General features: G+C 36.7%; 1 protein-coding gene and 1 long non-coding RNA gene across 3 annotated transcripts; one reads left to right on the forward strand and one right to left on the reverse strand.

The window, feature by feature from the left end:
• Positions 1-8,156: 8,156 nt before the first annotated feature.
• Positions 8,157-10,653, reverse strand: LOC107683487 (uncharacterized). Its single transcript, XR_001633724.1, has 3 exons — positions 10,501-10,653; positions 9,574-9,755; positions 8,157-8,195 (listed from the first exon to the last, which is right to left on the reverse strand). It is a non-coding gene; the product is annotated as an uncharacterized LOC107683487 (long non-coding RNA).
• A 743-nt stretch (positions 10,654-11,396) lies between these two features.
• On the forward strand, positions 11,397-18,980 carry LOC107682422 (atlastin-1-like). Of its 2 annotated transcripts, XM_016478690.1 has the most exons (14): positions 11,397-11,577; positions 13,398-13,648; positions 13,772-13,906; positions 14,215-14,319; positions 14,411-14,461; positions 14,794-14,850; positions 15,029-15,121; positions 15,215-15,353; positions 15,486-15,613; positions 16,582-16,638; positions 16,760-16,831; positions 16,912-17,343; positions 18,350-18,364; positions 18,469-18,979. In XM_016478690.1, exons 1-14 carry the CDS (start codon positions 11,544-11,546, stop codon positions 18,577-18,579), a joined length of 1,680 nt encoding a protein of 559 aa, XP_016334176.1. In that variant the 5' UTR covers positions 11,397-11,543; the 3' UTR covers positions 18,580-18,979. The 2 variants fall into 2 exon arrangements, with proteins under 2 accessions (XP_016334176.1, XP_016334231.1); XM_016478745.1 differs by lacking the exon at positions 18,350-18,364 and having other exon boundaries at positions 18,469-18,980.
• Positions 18,981-19,120: the final 140 nt, after the last annotated feature.

A 19,120-nucleotide genomic window follows, 5' to 3' on the forward strand; every position in this document is an offset into this window, starting at 1 on the left:
TACGACAGTGAAAGACGAGAGAGGACCAGGCCTGGATTTTATTCGTGTTTTGGTTCTGTTTTGTGTTTATTTTTTTATTAAAGTTTTTGTTTGAACGTTCGCCGGTTCCCGCCTCCTCCTTCCCGTGACTACGAACGTTGTTACAGCGACATTGATAATAGAAATACACTATCCATTATCAATCGCTGTTTAAGCTAAATGTAATAAAATCAGAAGAATCATTCGCGCGTTTTGATGCGTGATTATTTTTTGTCACTTAAGTTTTAATCAGGCTATTAGTCCTGTCGGGCAAGTACAATTCTCAAGCCATTTTTCAGTAAACTTGCATTAACCCATTTAAAGTAGTTCGGAGGCTGGACAGCGAGCTGGTGTTCGACTGTATTCTGTAACCGCAATTCTCTCTGATGACGCGGTAACTACAGCGAGGGAAAAGTACTCTTGATGGACACTCACTGGGTCCGTCAGACTGGAGAAATGTTTGTGGTAATGTGACCAAAAATATTTAAGACCTACTGAATCTGAATTTAAGACATTTTAAGGCCTAATTTTAGGAAAACTTTATTTAAGACTTTTTAAGGACCCGCGGCCACCCTGAACCATACCGTAAAAATACAATAAAAAGTATTACAGTAATATTGTAAAATATTACTACAACTTAAAATAACGGTTTTCTATCTAAACATATTTTAAAATGTAACTTATTAAATAAATAAAGTAAAAAAAAAAAATGACACCAAAATTTTAAACAGTAAAGTATCTTACACTATAATTACAGCCTAATATGTGTGGTTTGTATTCAAGGGAGACAATTCCATTTGTTTGTCATGAAATAGTTTTTTAATGGTCTTTTACACCAAAGCTGACAGAGCGAGAAGAAATGTATTAGGAAGGAATTAGGTAAATTCAAAATTCAAAACACTTGGGTACAAACTTAAAACTAGATAAACAACTTGCGTGAAAAAGCCTCACTTATCTTGAGACATTCATATGCAACTATAATGTCACTGATTAGATCTCTCTGTTCTGTCAACAAAATGTTATCTCATATTAGACAGAAGCTAATACCATCTAGGGCTGCACGATATTGGAAAAAACTCACATTGCGATATTTTATTTTTCTGCGATATATATTGCGATATGAAAAAAAAAATCACCACATGACTTGAATAGTTTATTTGGAAAAAAAAAATGATTGGGGTGATTTTGTAGACAAGTAAATCAGCATAGGAAATAAACAAATTACAAGCATAGATATATATAACAGAACAAAGATATAAATGAAATAAGCAGTGCTTTATATTTTTCAGGTATGTCTAACAGTATTCAGGTGGGCCTACAGAAATTGAATAATCAAATGTAAAATAACAGCACAGTCTTCACTGTATAAATTAAATCTAATAAATCCGTGTTAAAGCTACATTTTTCTTTGTTTTGTTGTTTGATTTAACATTCATAAGACAGAAAGCCTCAGGAACATTAAACTGCTGTGAACCAATATACTGTTACACATCCATATTCTTTCTCAATTGTTTCCCTTCACCCAAGCCATAAGCAACTGCGTTTACAAGGATACTTGCAGAGCACAGTATTTCAGGCACAAATCACAGAAGTGAACAGCAGAAATTAGTGTTCACGTGCATCTGCGTGGCTCTCACCGTGTCCACACCGGAGGCGAGCAGTGCGGTGCGACGCGACAAAATACAATGAACCCATTATAATCAGTGATGCTGTCTACACTGGATGCGGCACGGCACGACAAATCCCCGACAGTAAACTGATGCCACGTTCTCTTTATGACGTACTGACACTAGGGCTGTGACGGTTGCCGCGGTTGTCTACTGCCACCGGCGGTAGTGCACGTAACGTCATGCACTCTATAACAAGCATAATACGAAGTTTTGTATACAAGTGTAATAACAGTAATAACAGTAGCGGAACAGTGAACCGTGTCTACACTGGACGCGACACCACCGCGTCGCAACAGGTTGAGTCTGTCTAGTGTCTACACAGGACATTTGAACTCCATGTCAGTACCTCATAAATAGAACGAGGCAGTTTACTGTCGGGGATTTGTCATGTTGTGTCGTGCCGCATCCAGTGTAGCATCACTGATTATAATGAGTTTTATAGTATTTTGTCGCGCCGCGCAGCTCGCCTACTGTAGACAGGGTGTATTTAACTTTCTTATTTAGGCTACTTTCTTGTCTAACTGTATTATTTATTTGATATTTATTTTAGTGTTTTGCAGGCTGTGTATTCACTGACTGAAGTGCTAAAATAAACACGAGCTGACGAGTTAAATCGGGTGTGTTAGATGAGTGAGACAGTGCTGGGCTGCTCCTCCTGGACAGTTTTGAAAACCATTTCAGAGACATGTTCTTAAATGTGACTCATATAAAATATATTACATGCATGCACAGTTTTAAGGCAGCTTTAATCGCCTTTTTGGTAACTTCATGACTTAACTGACCACGGCATTCATGCACGTAATTTATTTCGCGCTTTGATATGAAAGGATACAAGCTACAGCGCGCCGGCGCCTTTGTGCGTGCAATTGAAGACCACGCGCTGCGAGCACAGTACCGTTTCCACCCTCGAATTGCGTTAAATATTTTTAATGTGTTAAACTGAAAAAATAATCGCCTGCGTTAACGCGCTCATTTTGACACCACTAATATATATATATATATATATATATATATATATATATATACACACACACACACACACACACACACACACACTGCGTTAGATACAGTGAAGACAGCGCGTTAGTTTAGAACTCTTCTAATATTTTTTTTTATTGTAGAGAGTGTGTTAATCTGTGCAATGATAACCTACCAGCAATGTAAATGATTTTTTAAATATATCAGAATGAGTACATTACAATATACATTTATTAGAACAAGTACATTATTATTTATGGGCTTAAAAACAAGATGCAAACAATCAGAATATTGTACCTGGTGGGGAGTGCACAATGTAAACATGAAACATATGCAATTACCTATATTGTACTGTGGTACAGTTATGGAGGCCCTTCATAATGCAGAGGTCAACTGCCTGCTCTGCCAATAGTTAGAAATGGCACTATAGTAAGCAGTGTTTAATAAACAGCTGTTTTTCTAAATTCTGCTGAGGTGAAATTCAGTGCAGTCATGTATCGTGATATGTATCGCATCGTGGCATCTGTACCGTGATATGTATCGTATCGTGACATTGCTGGTGATACACAGCCCTAATATATATATATATATCAACACAGCGCCACCGGCGGTAGTTGGTCCATTACCACCGCGGTGGTAAAAATCTGCCACCGTCACAGCCCTAACTGACACAAAGTTCCAATTATATGCAATGGTCGCTTTGTCACATCCAGTGTAGACAGACTTTGGGGCCGTTCACATGTCGTGCCTAAAAACGTGTGGAAAACGCCAGTTGCTCCGCTTTCTCCTTCTTTCCAAGTGCTCGGGAGCTTACGCTTTCGTTGTGTCTGCCGTTGCTAAGCAACCGTGACCTGCGCTCTCCACAACGATGCGGAAGAATAAATGGATTTCCAGCATTGAAAATCGCGTGCAGTAGCTACTAAATATATTTAAAATGGGTATCTCTGTTCAGCTGTCGCGTCCGGTGTAGACACCGTGTCTGTGTGTGAGCAAAGAAAACAATCAGTATAAGTATAACGATCAGTAGCCTATACTAAACATCGCACATCCTGCGATGCTACTATCGTGGATACGCACATCACGATATCGATGCTGAAACGATATATCGTGCAGCCCTACCAACTATCTAATATATTGGAGTTTATGTAAAACAGATCAAAGGGAAGCTGCAAGAATAGCCCAAAAAATGCTTTAGGAACCAAACCCATTTTCTAAACCTATGACAGAGAAATTAGCCAGTTGTTTGTGATAAATTTAGAAATGAAAGAATCAGCAAATGGATCCCAAATTAAAAGTCCACCAGAGGGTAAAACATTATTTCATCTTACTCACAATTAATGACTCCATTATAATTAGTCATGCTCTGCATATTTTACAATCTGGATTTATATTTAACATTTCCACAAACCAAACTATGACAAAAACCACCCATCTGCTCTCAGCAGTGGAACGAGAGCCCAGACTTCCACAGTAAAAATACCCTTGACAGACGTCCCACTGGTTAGAAACAGTTGCTATGCTGATTGGATCGTTTCTAGGTGGTGGAGTGTAAAAAAGCCAATGAACAAACAAAGAAATCTGTCCTCTACATTGACAAAAGTGTCTCAGCTCAATCGAAGTTGTTTTTTTGTTTGTTTGTTTTTTGAAGATCCTTTCCTGCAGCAGGGTAAGAATGTGGCTAGTGCAACAAAAGTTACAGTCAGCTTTTCAGTTCTCCATGGGATACCGTTGGTGGTCACACACAACTCTACACAAATACACACACAAAAACTGCAGCTGATGGGCTTCTTTTAAAGGCGACTGCTAAACATACAAGAACAAGTCAGCTTTCTAAAAAGGCAAACACACACAAGAGCTCACACCTGCTTTCCAGGTGGATATCAGATTCTGGTTATTTTTCATGCACACTTTGTCCAGATGTTCCTCTGGTGCCTCCCTTCTCAACTTCTCATGTTTGATTTCACATGACACTGAATCACTGAGAGAAACAGCAAATGACACAACCAACCGAATGAATCTGATAACAATCAACAGCTTCATGTGATCTGACACTATCTGACAAAAACGCGCACACATCATTCAGTTCACCTTCAGTACTATAAAAGGGCAATCAGCCTCTATTGGAACTAGGGCTGGGCGATATGACGATATTATCGTATTATCGAGTTTTGGCAGCCCAACACTGAATATTATATTGTGGTCGTTGTATTTTGATTAATAAAATAAACATTTTAAAAATTACAACACAAAAATTAAATGTAAATTACCCTGCTTCTAAATAAAGCAGTTATTTTTATTTAATTAAAAACGGGCCAAAAGAGACCTCCGAACTAGTAGGCTACCAGAAAGAAAAAAAAACCCTTATCGTTTTTGCTCAGAATTCATTTTTAATCCCTGCATGATTTTAGTCATGCATGATAAATATCAAATGCGCGATAGCTTGACTACAAGTTTAAAAACAACGCTGCAATTGTTATAATTAAGGAAATTAAACTTATCATGAAATGTGTCTACACAGGCGATAATGCCAAAAAGAAAGAAACATCGGAAAATAGGCATATTTTATTCAAGGAATTATTACATGACATCAACATGCATTTATCATTCTTACAATCACTGCCAGAATGTCCAACTTCACCATGATGAACTTAAAATTGGGTTCTATTATTTTTCCTCAACAGTTCTCCTCACAAAACGAAATTCATTTCAAACACAAATTTGATAAGAACATAGTAGAAATTATTAGCTACACCAAAATAACATTTAAAATAACCATTTGTAATTGGATTGACGGCTCAATCGGACTGAAAAACCTTCATGTAAACACCTTAATCAATCCGATTGAGCTCTTCCGAATTATTACATGACATCAACATGCATTTATCATTCTTACAATCACTGCCAGAATGTCCAACTTCACCATGATGAACTTAAAATTGGGTTCTATTATTTTTCCTCAACAGTTCTCCTCACAAAACGAAATTCATTTCTAACACAAATTTGATAAGAACGGAGTGGAAATTATTAGCAACACCAAAATAACAGCAAAGCTAATGTTTTCTGTTAGTTTAAGCACAAACTAAGAAAAGTAAAACCAAACTTTGTGGCAATAATTAAGACCAAACTGAACATGGTGTGTGATTATGGTGCATGTCGGCAATGTTGTCTTGGCGGGGCCAGCCATGGTGGAGGTGGGGCTTAGGTAGACGATATTATCAGATATCGCAATATTTTTAAAGGCGATTATCGATAAGATATTTTTGACATATCGCCCAGCCCTAATTGGGACAGACGTGTTGGACATTGTTACGTTAGAATTCAAGCAATCAAAGAGCATCTAAGGGAGCTTGTGTAACTTCATTCTCTATAAAGGCTTCTCAATCCAAACCAATCACTCTGTGGAAAAAATGGTGAACTGATTTCTAAGTTTAGTGGTAAGGGATGCCAAAGATTTAACTTTTTTTTAGCAACTGCCCAAGCAAAATTTCAAGGGATTGAGGCGATATATGATTGTGTCTTCATATCCCATTTTATGGTTTTATACAAGATGCAAAACACTTCAAAATTCTCAAACAGGGTTGCCCAAACCTGTTCCTGGAGGGCCACTGCCCTGCAGTGTTTAGCTCCAACCCTAATTAAACACACCTGAACCAGCTATTCAAGGTCTTCAGACTGACTAGAAACTTCCAGGCAAGTGAGCTGGAGCTGAATGAAGCTAAACTCTGCAGGACGCTGGCCCTCCAGGAGCAGGATTGGACCCCTCTGGTCTCAAAAATGTGACCCAACTGAACCGTACAGCATGGAGCAAATATATTTGTGGCTTGTTTGACTGTCCGGTGCTCCCAACTAAACAGCCCTATTTGTGACCCATTTAAATTCAACACACTTCTTTGAAGCACTATGGGAAGTGAAACATTTTTTTAGTACAAGTATACTAGAGATGTGCAAAACGACCTTTTCATAATCGACTAGTCAGTAGGTTATCTTAAAAACTAGTGGGTCCTGTATAATAAAGCTGTGCTACGTCCACCAGTCCCTTCAATAGGGTGACTAACAGGTATTCAACTATATGACTGTAAATATTTGTTGCACACAGAATCACAACTATGCACAAAAGTATTCACTACAGTGTGGCACAAAACTATGGTGCTAAAACACTCTTCCAAGAAGTTGTGACTGAGATTTTTTTTTCTGTTTAAATGCACTACACGGTTGGGGGGGTCTAATTGAGATGAGTGATTTAAATTGAGTGATTTAAAATAATAAATAAATAGGGCTGCACAATTTGACTACAATAATAATAAATTATGATTATTACCAAAAATTTTAACAAAACAAGTATTACTATTGTACCAAATAAATATATTAAACAAAACAAGAAAAAATACTTTTGTAATACTTTACTGTGAAATAAAAAGTATTCAAGAAAAACAACGTAATAATAATAATAATAATCAATTGTATACAACACAATTGTGTCTGTGAATTTTTTTGAAGTATTTTTAAGTTAAACCATTAAGCTTTTATTTTGACAGAAACCATTCCCAAAATGCATGTTATAAGCATCCCAATTTAACATGAAGCACATGCAGAGATGAATTTGTGTGAACCAGCAATTACTATGAATCCAACCATTCTGAGACACTGAAAATACCAGATTATGAGCTGCTCAAGTGAAAAAGAACATAGTGCCGCTAGGCATGGGCCGGTATGAGATTTTGACGGTATGATAACCTTAAGCAAAAATATCACGGTTTCACGGTATTGTTGTTACAGCTCTAAAATGTGTTAATTTGAAATGTCTGGGTAAAAAAAAAAAAAAAAACTGAACACAATATATTTTGAGCAACATACAGAATATTTGGAACAGTAGTATTTGTTTATTTTTTCTTTGATTTGTTTCTGAAATGTGGGCTGTCCTGCAGCTTTTGGATGTGGATGGTTGATTTGCTGCTAGAGCTATGCTGTCCTAAAAAGAAGAAAAATAAAGACTGACATCTTTTTTTTAAACAGTTATTTAATTTTAGTTATATAATTCATATACGTATCATTTCATATCATTTATTTATGAACGATTTCTTCGATTTTAGAATCGCGCAATAGAATCGTCTGCGATTTTTTTGCTTAACTTGTCAGTGAACTACGGCTATGTGTAGTAAATTCTGCTCCATCTGAAAGCACGTGATGATGAAACAGCACGCGAGTGCAGAAGTGAGTTCTATTTCGTCTTCTTGCAATTGAATCTTTTGAAATCACAATAAATGCTCATACAAAAATCGAGAAGCTGAATCGAAAAGTAATTTTATAACAAGTAATTTGATTCCTGATCTTACGCATCTGATCTGATTTCCGAAATTGGAATAGCTTTTCGATTCCAAACCCTCCTACTAAATTATTTAATTCTTGCATGCAAAAAGACCTGGTGACTATGGGGCTATGTAAAATATTTTTTGCAACTTACTAGGTTTATCATTTGTCATTTTTTTCCCACTTCACTGCTGCAAGCTCTCCAGTAGAGATGTTACGAGCCTGCAGAATACAAACACAAGGAGGGAAGAGTGATTTAAAAAGGAGAGAGCGAGAATAGTTTCCGATCAAAACACTGGAATGTGAGCGTGTAAGCGAGAGCCATGTCTCTGATGGAAACAGTCTCATCGTTTCCAAATGGAAGTAGGTCGACAGCCATCAAAACACTTAAGCACACACGGAAAAGAGACTTTTGGGCTGTCCTGGGTGAAATGTCTATTTATTATCTATTTTAGACAACTAGTTTTAGGGTTTGCACACTTTATAGCTAGTGAATTTTCTTACCATTTCTATGAATGTTTTATGATTACTGGATATAGATTTTTATGAACGTTATAGAGACTCACAAAGAGAAATTTCAAATTCACCATACAAATATAAAATGACATTTATAAGATTTTTTTCTAGAAATCACCATTTTCAAAATCCCCAGACAGGATTTCTGTGACCTTGTGAATTCTGTAGCTTGCCATATAACCTTCAGGTGTGATTTAGCAGTTCATAAAAGGTGTTTATCTTAGGACTGAGCCATATAAACAGGAAAAATATGACTGTGTGTGTGTGTATGTTTGAGACAACAAGAGTAACAAGACACATTCACATCTGAGGGAGAAAAGCAAGTGTTTGGGAGGAAGTTACATGTGGCCTGAGCCTCAGTGAGGAAAAACACAGCCCACCACACGTAACACCAATTCCTGTCTATGCTGTCCATCGTTAACACACAACAAAGTGTATCAGTATGACTGCTTTGTACGTTTTTCAAGATTCTTTGATGAATAAAGTTAAAAAGAACAGCATTTTTTAAAAATAAAAATATTTTCTAATAATACTTTATCAATTTAACACATCCTTGCTGAATAAAAGCAACAATTTCTTAAAAAAAAAATTACTGACCCCAAACTTTTGAACGGTAGTGTATATTGTAACAAAAGATTATATTTTGAATAAATGCTGTTCTTTTTAACTTTTTAATCATCAAAGAATCCTGAAAAAATTATCACAGGTTCCAAAAAATTATTAAGCAGCAAAACTGTTTCCAATATTGGAATATTAGAATGATTTCTGAAGGATCACGTGACACTGAAGACTGGAGTAATGATGCTGATTTTGCATCACAGAAATAAATTATATTTTAAAGTACATTAAAATAAAAAAACATTATTTTAAATTGCAATAATATTTCACAATATTACTTTTTTTTCGATCAAATAAATGCAGCCTTGATGACCAGAAGAGACTTCTTTAAAACACATTACATTATGTTACAGCAGTTTATATATATATATATATATATATATATCCATTACCATGTTACTGTCTGCGCTAAAGGAGATATATAATAGAGTTGTCTCATGACTCCATGGTATAATGCATCCAGTACCTTATACACATCTCCATAGGTCCCGCTGCCAACTCTCTGGATCAGCTCAAAGTCATGCTGTGGGTTTCTGCGCTGAATCTCCCCTCCGGACCGGCCCAGCAGATCCATGCTGTCGGACTGGAGGATTTACAATTTTAATGACCCAGATTCAGTTTTACAACAGACCTGCAGTCCACATCCCCCTGAAAAATAACAGAAACCAGAACATAATGTGATTAATAACAGCACACCTAAGCTTAGACAGACAGACAAACAGTTAGATAGACAGACAGACAGACAGACAGTTAGATAGACAGACATACAGACAGACAGTTAGATAGACAGACAGATAGATAGATAGATAAAGCCTTTTTTATAAAGACTTTTTCAACAAACACATCTGTTAGCACACTATACCTGCTTTAAATAATGTAATTGGTGCAGATGTTTCTACATTTCAAAAGTATTTATTTTTTAAATACAATATAGGAGATTTTAAGCTGTACATTCAGTTATTTGGACACATGTCAAAATTATTGACGGGTGTCAGGAAGTGTTAACAGTCCAAAACAGGTGGTTTGTTTTTAATAGTTTCCCCCTCATTGTAAGAAAGAGAGTTACATTTTTTTTTTTAATGTTTTCATAATTAAAGTTCATTTTCTGTCTGAATCTCCGTGTGTAGAGCTAACTCAGCTAACTTCTGCTAACTAATCTCACAAAATCACTTCAGTTTTAAACTTCATTTTTAAAGACAAAATATAAACATACAAAGATGTTCATAAAGCATAATCCAGTTTTTACAGATATATAGTTGCATTTAGCTGGTGAGTGTTTTAAGTGCCTTTCGCTCTAGTTGATCAGCCGAAGCTAATGCTAATGCTATCAACAGCGTCAAACTACAACACAAAATAAATCACTTAAATTCAGAAACTATGATTTAAATTTCACCATTTGTGCGATTAATCTTAGTCCTCGGAACTCATGAAGATTTCAAGTTTTCCTAAATGCCGAAGTTCACTTTGCGTCGAAATAACCATCCAAACAGGAACAGAGAGAAGCGCAAACTAACTTCAACTAAAGACAGTTCACCAGACCTCTCGCTCTCTCGCTCTCTCTCTCTCTCTCTCTCTCCCCCCCCCCCCCACACACTAATATATAAAAGCAAACACAATGTTAAAGCATTACACATCTCTTTCACTTTAATTCTCTCGCTGAATTTCACTGTGCATTATGTGACAAAGTAGTATCTGTTAGTCACAGTCAACAGTTATAGTGAAAAATAAATAATTAAAACTACAATATATAAAATAATTAACTGGTGTTATTTATTTTCGGTGTTTTCATGTGTAAGATGTGTATATCTTTTCCTTTCTTTTTCTTGGTTTAAATGGTAAATCTAAACTTTCTATTGCTTATGCTTATAGTGCATGAAAACTGAACAAACCAGTCAAAACTGTGTTTTTCAGTAAAACGAGTAGTGATCATTCTTTAACTCGTCTTTATTTATCTTTTTTCTTTTTTCTTTTCTTTTTATATAGCGTAAATGCAGCGCCATCTGACGGATACACTCAGACCCACATGCAAAAATCACGTACCACGTGATTATGTTTAACTTCAGCAGAGGTCTGGATAATGATTTAATCCTAAATAATGCCACTGAGAACAACAAAAACACTGAATTGAAATAATACAATAAAAAGTTAAAATATGAGAACTATATATTAGACCAACCGTACCTGACCAATTAGAAACAATAACGCCAAGGTCTCTAAGCCCCGCCCATTACTATGGTTATTACATTATAGTCTATCGATGTTTACCACCCGACCGTCCCACAGCGCCACTAAGCGATCTAATGGTGCGCTACACACTCGTTTTCAGATGAGAATGAGCCTCCATCACTGGCTGCTGTTTTCCAGCGTCGCATTCGTCTCATGATCGCTGTTTAGAACCGACCCGACCCGAATACTGAACAAAACACCCAGTGCGACATGGCACGAGACAAAAAGGACAGAGACAGCTGGGGTACGTTCACATTTAATATAATAAACCATCCAGACGCGAGACACACTACGAGACGGGTTATTGTGCTATTCTGTAAATTATGAGGATGCTGTTACATAGACACTCTGTCTTTATGTTAAGGAACGCACACAAATAAACACAAACAAAAACAATGCTTTTTCCCTGCCCAAATCAGCTGATTTGGTCCGGACCACAACCCTGTTCAGCCCTGTATCTGTGCGTGTGTCTGTGATGACAGCTATTTTACCGCTGTAATGTCTATATTTAAAAGCAATGTGACATTTGCGCTATTGCAGGCCTAATGTCTGTGGAAACACAAATTGGTGCTCGTTTGTAAAATGCACCCACCCATTTCTTACAAATCCCAGTCAATAATATGCTTTATTTTTTAAATAATACATCTTTGTGTTATTGAGACTGATGTTTCAGTTGAATTTACTAGATAACACGTCAGTTTTTCCTCATTGCAGCGGTTAAAATCAGAAGTGATCTGACTGTGTGTGAAGTGATGTGCATTGATGACAGTGACCCACATAAGCAGAGCTCTGTACATCTGCTACAGGCCTACATGGAGATGCTGGTTTATATAATATATATGGTAGCCATATGAATGTCTGCTGCTCTTAACAGGCCTGACCAGGTGAATATGACATGAGAGATAGAGAGCTCTACAAGGTAATTTGAATGTAAATCATTTACAGTGTTGGGACAGTAATGGTGTTGCTTTGGTGCTAACCAATGGCAGAAGTGTAAATGCAATGCTGTGAACAGCTTCATCACATCCTTATAATTTGAATTAGCCCTGGTTGAAAATATCTAATGTTAGAAATGTTCTAATTCCCCTGTCAATATCCATTACTGTTCAGTTGCATTTAAGAAATGCTTGACAAATGCATCAGTTTGAGGGCAGATCCTCCAGAGCAACCTGGTGTTTTACTAGTTCACATACTTATATAATGCTTAAAAACACATTAACCATTAGGGTACTAGGCTAGCTGGCATATTGCTTGACCTATTAGGTCTGAGATGTACTTCAGGACCTCTAAACCATTAAAACATCTCTATGAGCCACATCACACTAGCCTTTATGACAGAGGTTAAGATCATAACTAAAGCTCCATTAGGGTTGTCTGCTGCATTAAGCCTTACTAAAACGTGACTCCACAATTTCTCCCAGGAGAATGTTAGATTGAGAAAAGAGAGATTTCATCTTGAGTCTTTGCAACTAAAATATTCTTCCATAACATTTGTCTTATGATCACTTGTCTCTGATGTGGATTTAGGCCTCATTTGATATCAAATAGATGATTATCTTAAGCATAATGTGGCATTAATGTTTCACTAATTCACAAAAAAACAAAATGTAGTTTCCCACACACACCCAACCAGAGTTATTATTGTAACTATTAAAAACATTTTTGTTTGTAAAAAAGTTGAAGTTTTATATATATATATATATATACACAAAAAAATAAAAAAATAAAAACTGGAATTTGAGAAAAAATGGAAATAAATTAAAACTAAACTGAAATAAAAATGAATGAATAATAATAATAAAATGACAAAGACATATCAAAATGACCAAAAATGTAATTATTACAATAAAACAAAAAAATATAAAAATAAAAGCAAATTCAAATATTAATATAAAATATTATATATAAAAAATACAAAAATAACACTGGATGACAGTGTACTAACAAACAGAATGTCACTTTTTTTGGTAACGTGATATTGAGGTATCAACTCATACATTATGATCCATATAGAGCACTGCAGCTTTAAGAACAGAAATAACATTTAAATGTGGTTGTATTCAGGGTCTTTCGTGGATAAGAACATGTATGACTGGAGCTCAGAGGAGGAGGAGACGGACGGACGGGCGCGTCCGGTGCAGGTGTTGGTGGTGAAAGATGACCACACGTTTGAGCTGGACGAGGCTGCGCTCAGTAAGATCCTGCTGGCTGAAGAGGTCAGAGACAGAGAGGTGGTGGCCATCTCAGTGGCAGGAGCCTTCCGCAAGGGCAAATCCTTCCTCATGGACTTCATGCTGCGTTACATGTACAGCCAGGTGAGATTGGCTATAATTCATAAAGTAGAAATACATGTATTATTGCTCTCAGACTAGTTCCAAATCACAATCAGTTTCTTGTTTTAAGTTTGTGTATTCTGTAATATGCGTGTTTGCATTCAGGCCAGTGATACGTGGCTGGGGGACCCGGACGAGCCGCTGACGGGATTCTCATGGAGAGGAGGGTCAGAGCGGGAGACCACTGGCATTCAGATCTGGAGTGAAGTCTTCCTGGTGGACAAACCAGATGGTAGCAAGGTAAGATATTTTTATGTTTTTGGAAAGATGCTTACCAAGGCTGCATTTATTTAATCAAAAATATGATAAAAACAGTAATACTGTGAAATATTATTACAATTAAAAATAACTGTCCTATTTTAATATATTTTAAAATGTGATGGTAGTATATACTCCTTTTCGTGGCTTGAGTGAAAGTATAATCTAACATATTTCTGTAAGGTAGAGCCTGTAACTCAGCCCTGTATGTGAAAATGAAACAAAGCTCCACTAAACATGAGAGGAAATTTCACGTGTAGTAGAAATGCATTACGCAGTTTTTCCTGTAGGTGGCAGTGCTGCTAATGGATACACAGGGGACCTTTGACAGCCAGTCCACTCTCCGTGACTCAGCTACTGTATTTGCCCTCAGTACCATGATCAGCTCTATGCAGGTAGTACACAGAAACAAAATCCCTCCTAATAAACTGTGACCATATTTTCAGTGAAACTGAATGGGACCTTGATGTCATCTTTTTTTTTAAGGTGTATAACATATCTCAGAATGTTCAGGAAGATGATCTTCAGCATCTGCAGGTATAGTGACACTCATTTTACCACCCGCAATGCTGTTGAACTATAGTAGTTATCATACTTTTTAATGAGAGTTTAATGAGATTCAATACTATTAAAAATGTATTTATAAAGCACTATAGAAATAGAGTGTACCAAAAAGTGCTGTGTAATTACAAAAAGAAAATATAAACAAATAAAACATTAAAAATACATAAAATATTTATAGTGATTCCAAGTTTATGCATGAAATTAGATAAACCTGACAAGCTTGTAAGCCATAATTTTTTGAATGTTAAACAGAAAAGCCACCGGTGTGAAATGAATAAAAATCTGTGCTTTTGTTTTTGTTATAGCTTTTCACTGAATACGGCAGACTGGCCATGGAAGAAACATTCCTCAAACCATTTCAGGTATTTGCTGTATTTTAACACTTCTGATGACCTCTATTAATTTAAAAAATCAGTTTGCTTCTTGTAGTTTCATTCTGAAACAGACTGTTCTTCATTAAAACTGTCATTATGAAATGCTTTTTCATTACATTACTATAAATGACCATCTCTACTCAGCTGGTGTGTGTTATTTCACTAGTCAATGATCTTTCTGGTGCGGGACTGGAGCTTTCCATATGAGTTTCCCTATGGACAGGAAGGAGGAATGAAATTTCTGGAGAAAAGATTAAAGGTCAGTAGGTTAATATAAGGAAAAATGGAAGGGCTAACATGAAAATCCTGAGCTCATTCAAATAGAACCACCACAATGTGTGTTTATGTGTAGATCTCAGAGAATCAACATGAGGAGCTGCAGAACGTGAGGAAACACATCCATTCCTGCTTCACCAACATCTCCTGCTTCCTCATGCCTCACCCGGGACTCAAGGTGGCCACAAACCCACACTTTGACGGCAGATTGAAGGGTATGTTGACAGATGTACGCTAATCAGTAGATTGTAGCTGAGCTCAAATATGTGGAAGCCATGTTGGCATCCTTAGACTGTGAAGTACAAAAACAGTGTACAAAGTCACCTGTTTCCAATCATGTGTTTCAGAGATCGATCAAGAGTTTATCAATAATCTACAAGTGCTTGTTCTGTGGTTACTACACCCCAAAAACCTGGACGTAAAAGAGATAAACGGAAGCAAAATCACCTGCCGGGGTCTTCTGGAGTACTTCAAGGTAAGTTTTGTTTGAGGTAAAAGCACTACTACTAGGAATAAAATATGAATGAACCAACCAACATGTTTATTGAGAATGCACCAGTATTAAAAATCTGTCTGATAACTTTAAAAATATTTTTTATTAATAGCAGGCCAATAGTAATATTTTATGTTTTGTGTATCACTAACAGTGCTCATAAAAACTAAAAATATGTTATTACTCATGCATAAAAATTACATGGTACATGCATAATACTAAGCTAACAACAGTTAAACAGTTACCAAAAGTGAGTCGTCCAAAACTTCAGAAGAGTAAATTGGATGATTTTGGCTTTTATAACTAGTCCCGCAATATTCTGGAATGTTCCAGAAATCCCTAGAATATTCCAGAATGTTACAGAAACTTCTAGAATGCTCCCATAAAATATCTTTAAAAAACATGTAAAATAGTACAAATACTTATCTGTACTAAATATTTACCTGACCTAAATATTTGCCAAAATACTGATGCTACGTGAAAATAAATAGGGCAATAATAATTAGCACCACATAATTACAGTAGAACTATAAAAAATTAAGTGAAGCAAATTTGTGTTACATTGTGTAATAAAAATAAAACACTAAAAACTAAAATTAATTCTTTAAAGTGGCATCACAACATTATGCCTTTACTGTATAAAGTATAGTACAGTTTGAAAAATTGATATTTTAAGATTGGCTAAACATTATATTTAACAGTGTTAAATGAGGCAGTGGTAATCTAATTGTAAAAATAGAAGAAATGAGAATGCAGAATTATAAACCCAATATCAGATAAATCTATATATAACCCAATATCAGATCAGTAAATAAAAAATCTTCAACCAACAACCAATATGGTACCAATATATCCTATAATAATAATGATAAATGCAGTTTATAATTGTTACAGTACAATTTGACATTTGGAATTCTTGAAGTGAACTGAGCAGCTGTTTATGATTTTAGGCATATATCAAGATTTACCAGGGAGAGGAGCTGCCACATCCGAAATCCATGTTACAGGTATGACCTCTTAACCTTTAGCACACACGTTCCACATCCACAGCCTGACACACAGTAAATACACCCAAGAGCTATTAGCATCATACAGTATGACAGGGTTAGGATGTGTTTGTGTGCACAGGCCACAGCAGAAGCAAATAATCTGGCCGCAGTGGCTGCAGCTAAAGATCTATACAACAGGAAGATGGAGGAGGTGAGTGTGACAACTATAAACAGCTGATTTCTAATGGTGTAAGTGTGACTCATCTTCATCAAATTTGTTTTACGGTCCAGGTGAGTGGAGGAGATCGGCCTTTCCTCGCACCGAGCGCGCTGCAGGCGCGTCACTTGAACATCCGTGAGGAGGCGTTGACGTTGTTTCGCAGCGTGAAGAAAATGGGTGGGGAGGAGTTCAGCCGGCGTTACCTGCTGCAGCTGGAGGCGGAGATCGACGAGCTGTTTGTGCAGTACATCAAACACAACGACTCCAAGAACATCTTCCATGCGGCACGAACACCCGCAACGCTGTTCGTGGTGATCTTTGTGATGTATGTGGCCGCAGGGATCACGGGGTTCGTGGGTGTTGACATCATTGCAAGCATCTGCAACATGGTGTTGGGCTTCGCACTCATCACTCTGTGCACCTGGGCATACATCCGCTACTCAGGAGAATACAGAGAACTGGGCGCCGTCATTGATCAGGTGGCCGGAGCGCTGTGGGATCAGGTAAAACAACATTTCAGAAACAGAATGAGCTTTATTGCTTGGTATGTTTACATATCAGGAATCTGTTATGGTGACAGAAGCTTCCACAGCACAAACAGAATGACAGACACAGACAATAAAAACAGAATAAGTAATAGGAAATAGCAGTATACAACACATTTTTGAAGAAAAGCACAATATACAAAATAGACAATAGATGGTATTTGTGTGTACAGGTGTGTTATGTACAAATGCAAGGGAATGTAAATAAGAAGCATGGTGTTAAATAAATGTATAAGGTATAAATATTGTTGTGTTTTACGTTTATTGTAAAGTTAACTGTTCATGAGATGGATTGCCTGAAGGAAGAAACTGTTCTCATGCCTGGCCGTTGTGGTGCTCAGTGCTCTGTAGTGCTGACCATACGGCAACAGTTCAAAGAGGAAGTAAAAGAGGAAATAAATACTTACTGTACTTTAAAAACAAATACGCATTTAGATATAGTTTATTTATATAAATGTTTTGAATTTTCAGCAGCCATTACTCCAGTCTTCAGTGTCACACGATCCTTCAGAAATCATTTTATAATATGCTGAATTGGTGCTTAAGAAATGTTTTATATTATTATCAATATCGAAGTTGTGCTGCTTAATATTTTTGTGTAAAGCGTAAATAATTTTTTCAGGATTCTTTGATGAATGGAAAGTAAAAACAACAACAACAAAAAACAGCATATATTTGAAATAAAATGTTGTATTTACTGTATTTTAATATTTACTGTCACTTTTCAATCAATTTCAACAAGTCACTGCTAAATAAAAGTATGAATTTCTTTAATAAAAAATCTTACTGACCCCAAATCTTTGAATGGTAGTGTACAGTATCTCACAGAAGTGAGTACACCCCTCACATTTTTGTAAATATTTTATTATATCTTTTATATATATATGATAAAATTCACATGATAAAATTAGGTCACATTTTTACTACAAATTTGTTAACTGTATTCCTCATTTCTTTGTTTTAGGGAAGCACAAATGAGGTAAGAGGGGGTTTACTGCACCTGCACACACCTGAACACACTATTTAGACAAATACAATTTCACAACATCTTAACATGTCGTATCTTTCTGTTGGCTCCCTCAGGCTCTGTATAAGCTGTACAGTGTAGCGGCAAACCACAGGCAGTTGTATAATCACGCCTTCCCTGGGCACCAGACTGACCAACAGCCTGAGCAGGACAAGAAACAAAACTGACCCCCCATGGTTTCACACAGACGCACTGTGGACAGTGACAGTGGAGCGTCCAGTCAGAGAAAGAGACGCGAGACTGTCCGGCGCTACAACAGGAACATATCGCTACAATCACCCACCACAGCAACATCCTGCACCTACAGTTCAGGCCCATGGTCAGACGGTGTGGAGAATCCGACTGAAAAAGAGTTTCAAACGATTCAGTCTGACTGTGCCGCTTGCGCCTGCATTAGAAGATCACAGTATTAGTTCTGAGTTCACCATTTTGCCATCTTCTCACTGTAAATACGGTTTCTCTCTCTGACACTCACATGAAAGCAGTCTGTTCTTATTTTGTAATGGATGTCGTATGTTGAGTTCAGTGCGATTTATAAGGGAATAAAATACCAAATGTTAAAAAACACAAGTATTAGTCATTATCATGGGCCGAACAATGTGTTGCAGTGATTTCACCTTCCATCCCATCATATTTGGGGCAGTATCATTGTCCATTTTCAGAGGCATAAAACCTGAAAAAATAATACTTAGAGAGAACCTGCACATT

The sequence above is a fragment of the Sinocyclocheilus anshuiensis genome, unplaced genomic scaffold (assembly GCF_001515605.1).
Source record: "Sinocyclocheilus anshuiensis isolate Anshui unplaced genomic scaffold, SAMN03320099.WGS_v1.1 scaffold413, whole genome shotgun sequence".
Lineage (NCBI taxonomy): Eukaryota > Metazoa > Chordata > Actinopteri > Cypriniformes > Cyprinidae > Sinocyclocheilus > Sinocyclocheilus anshuiensis.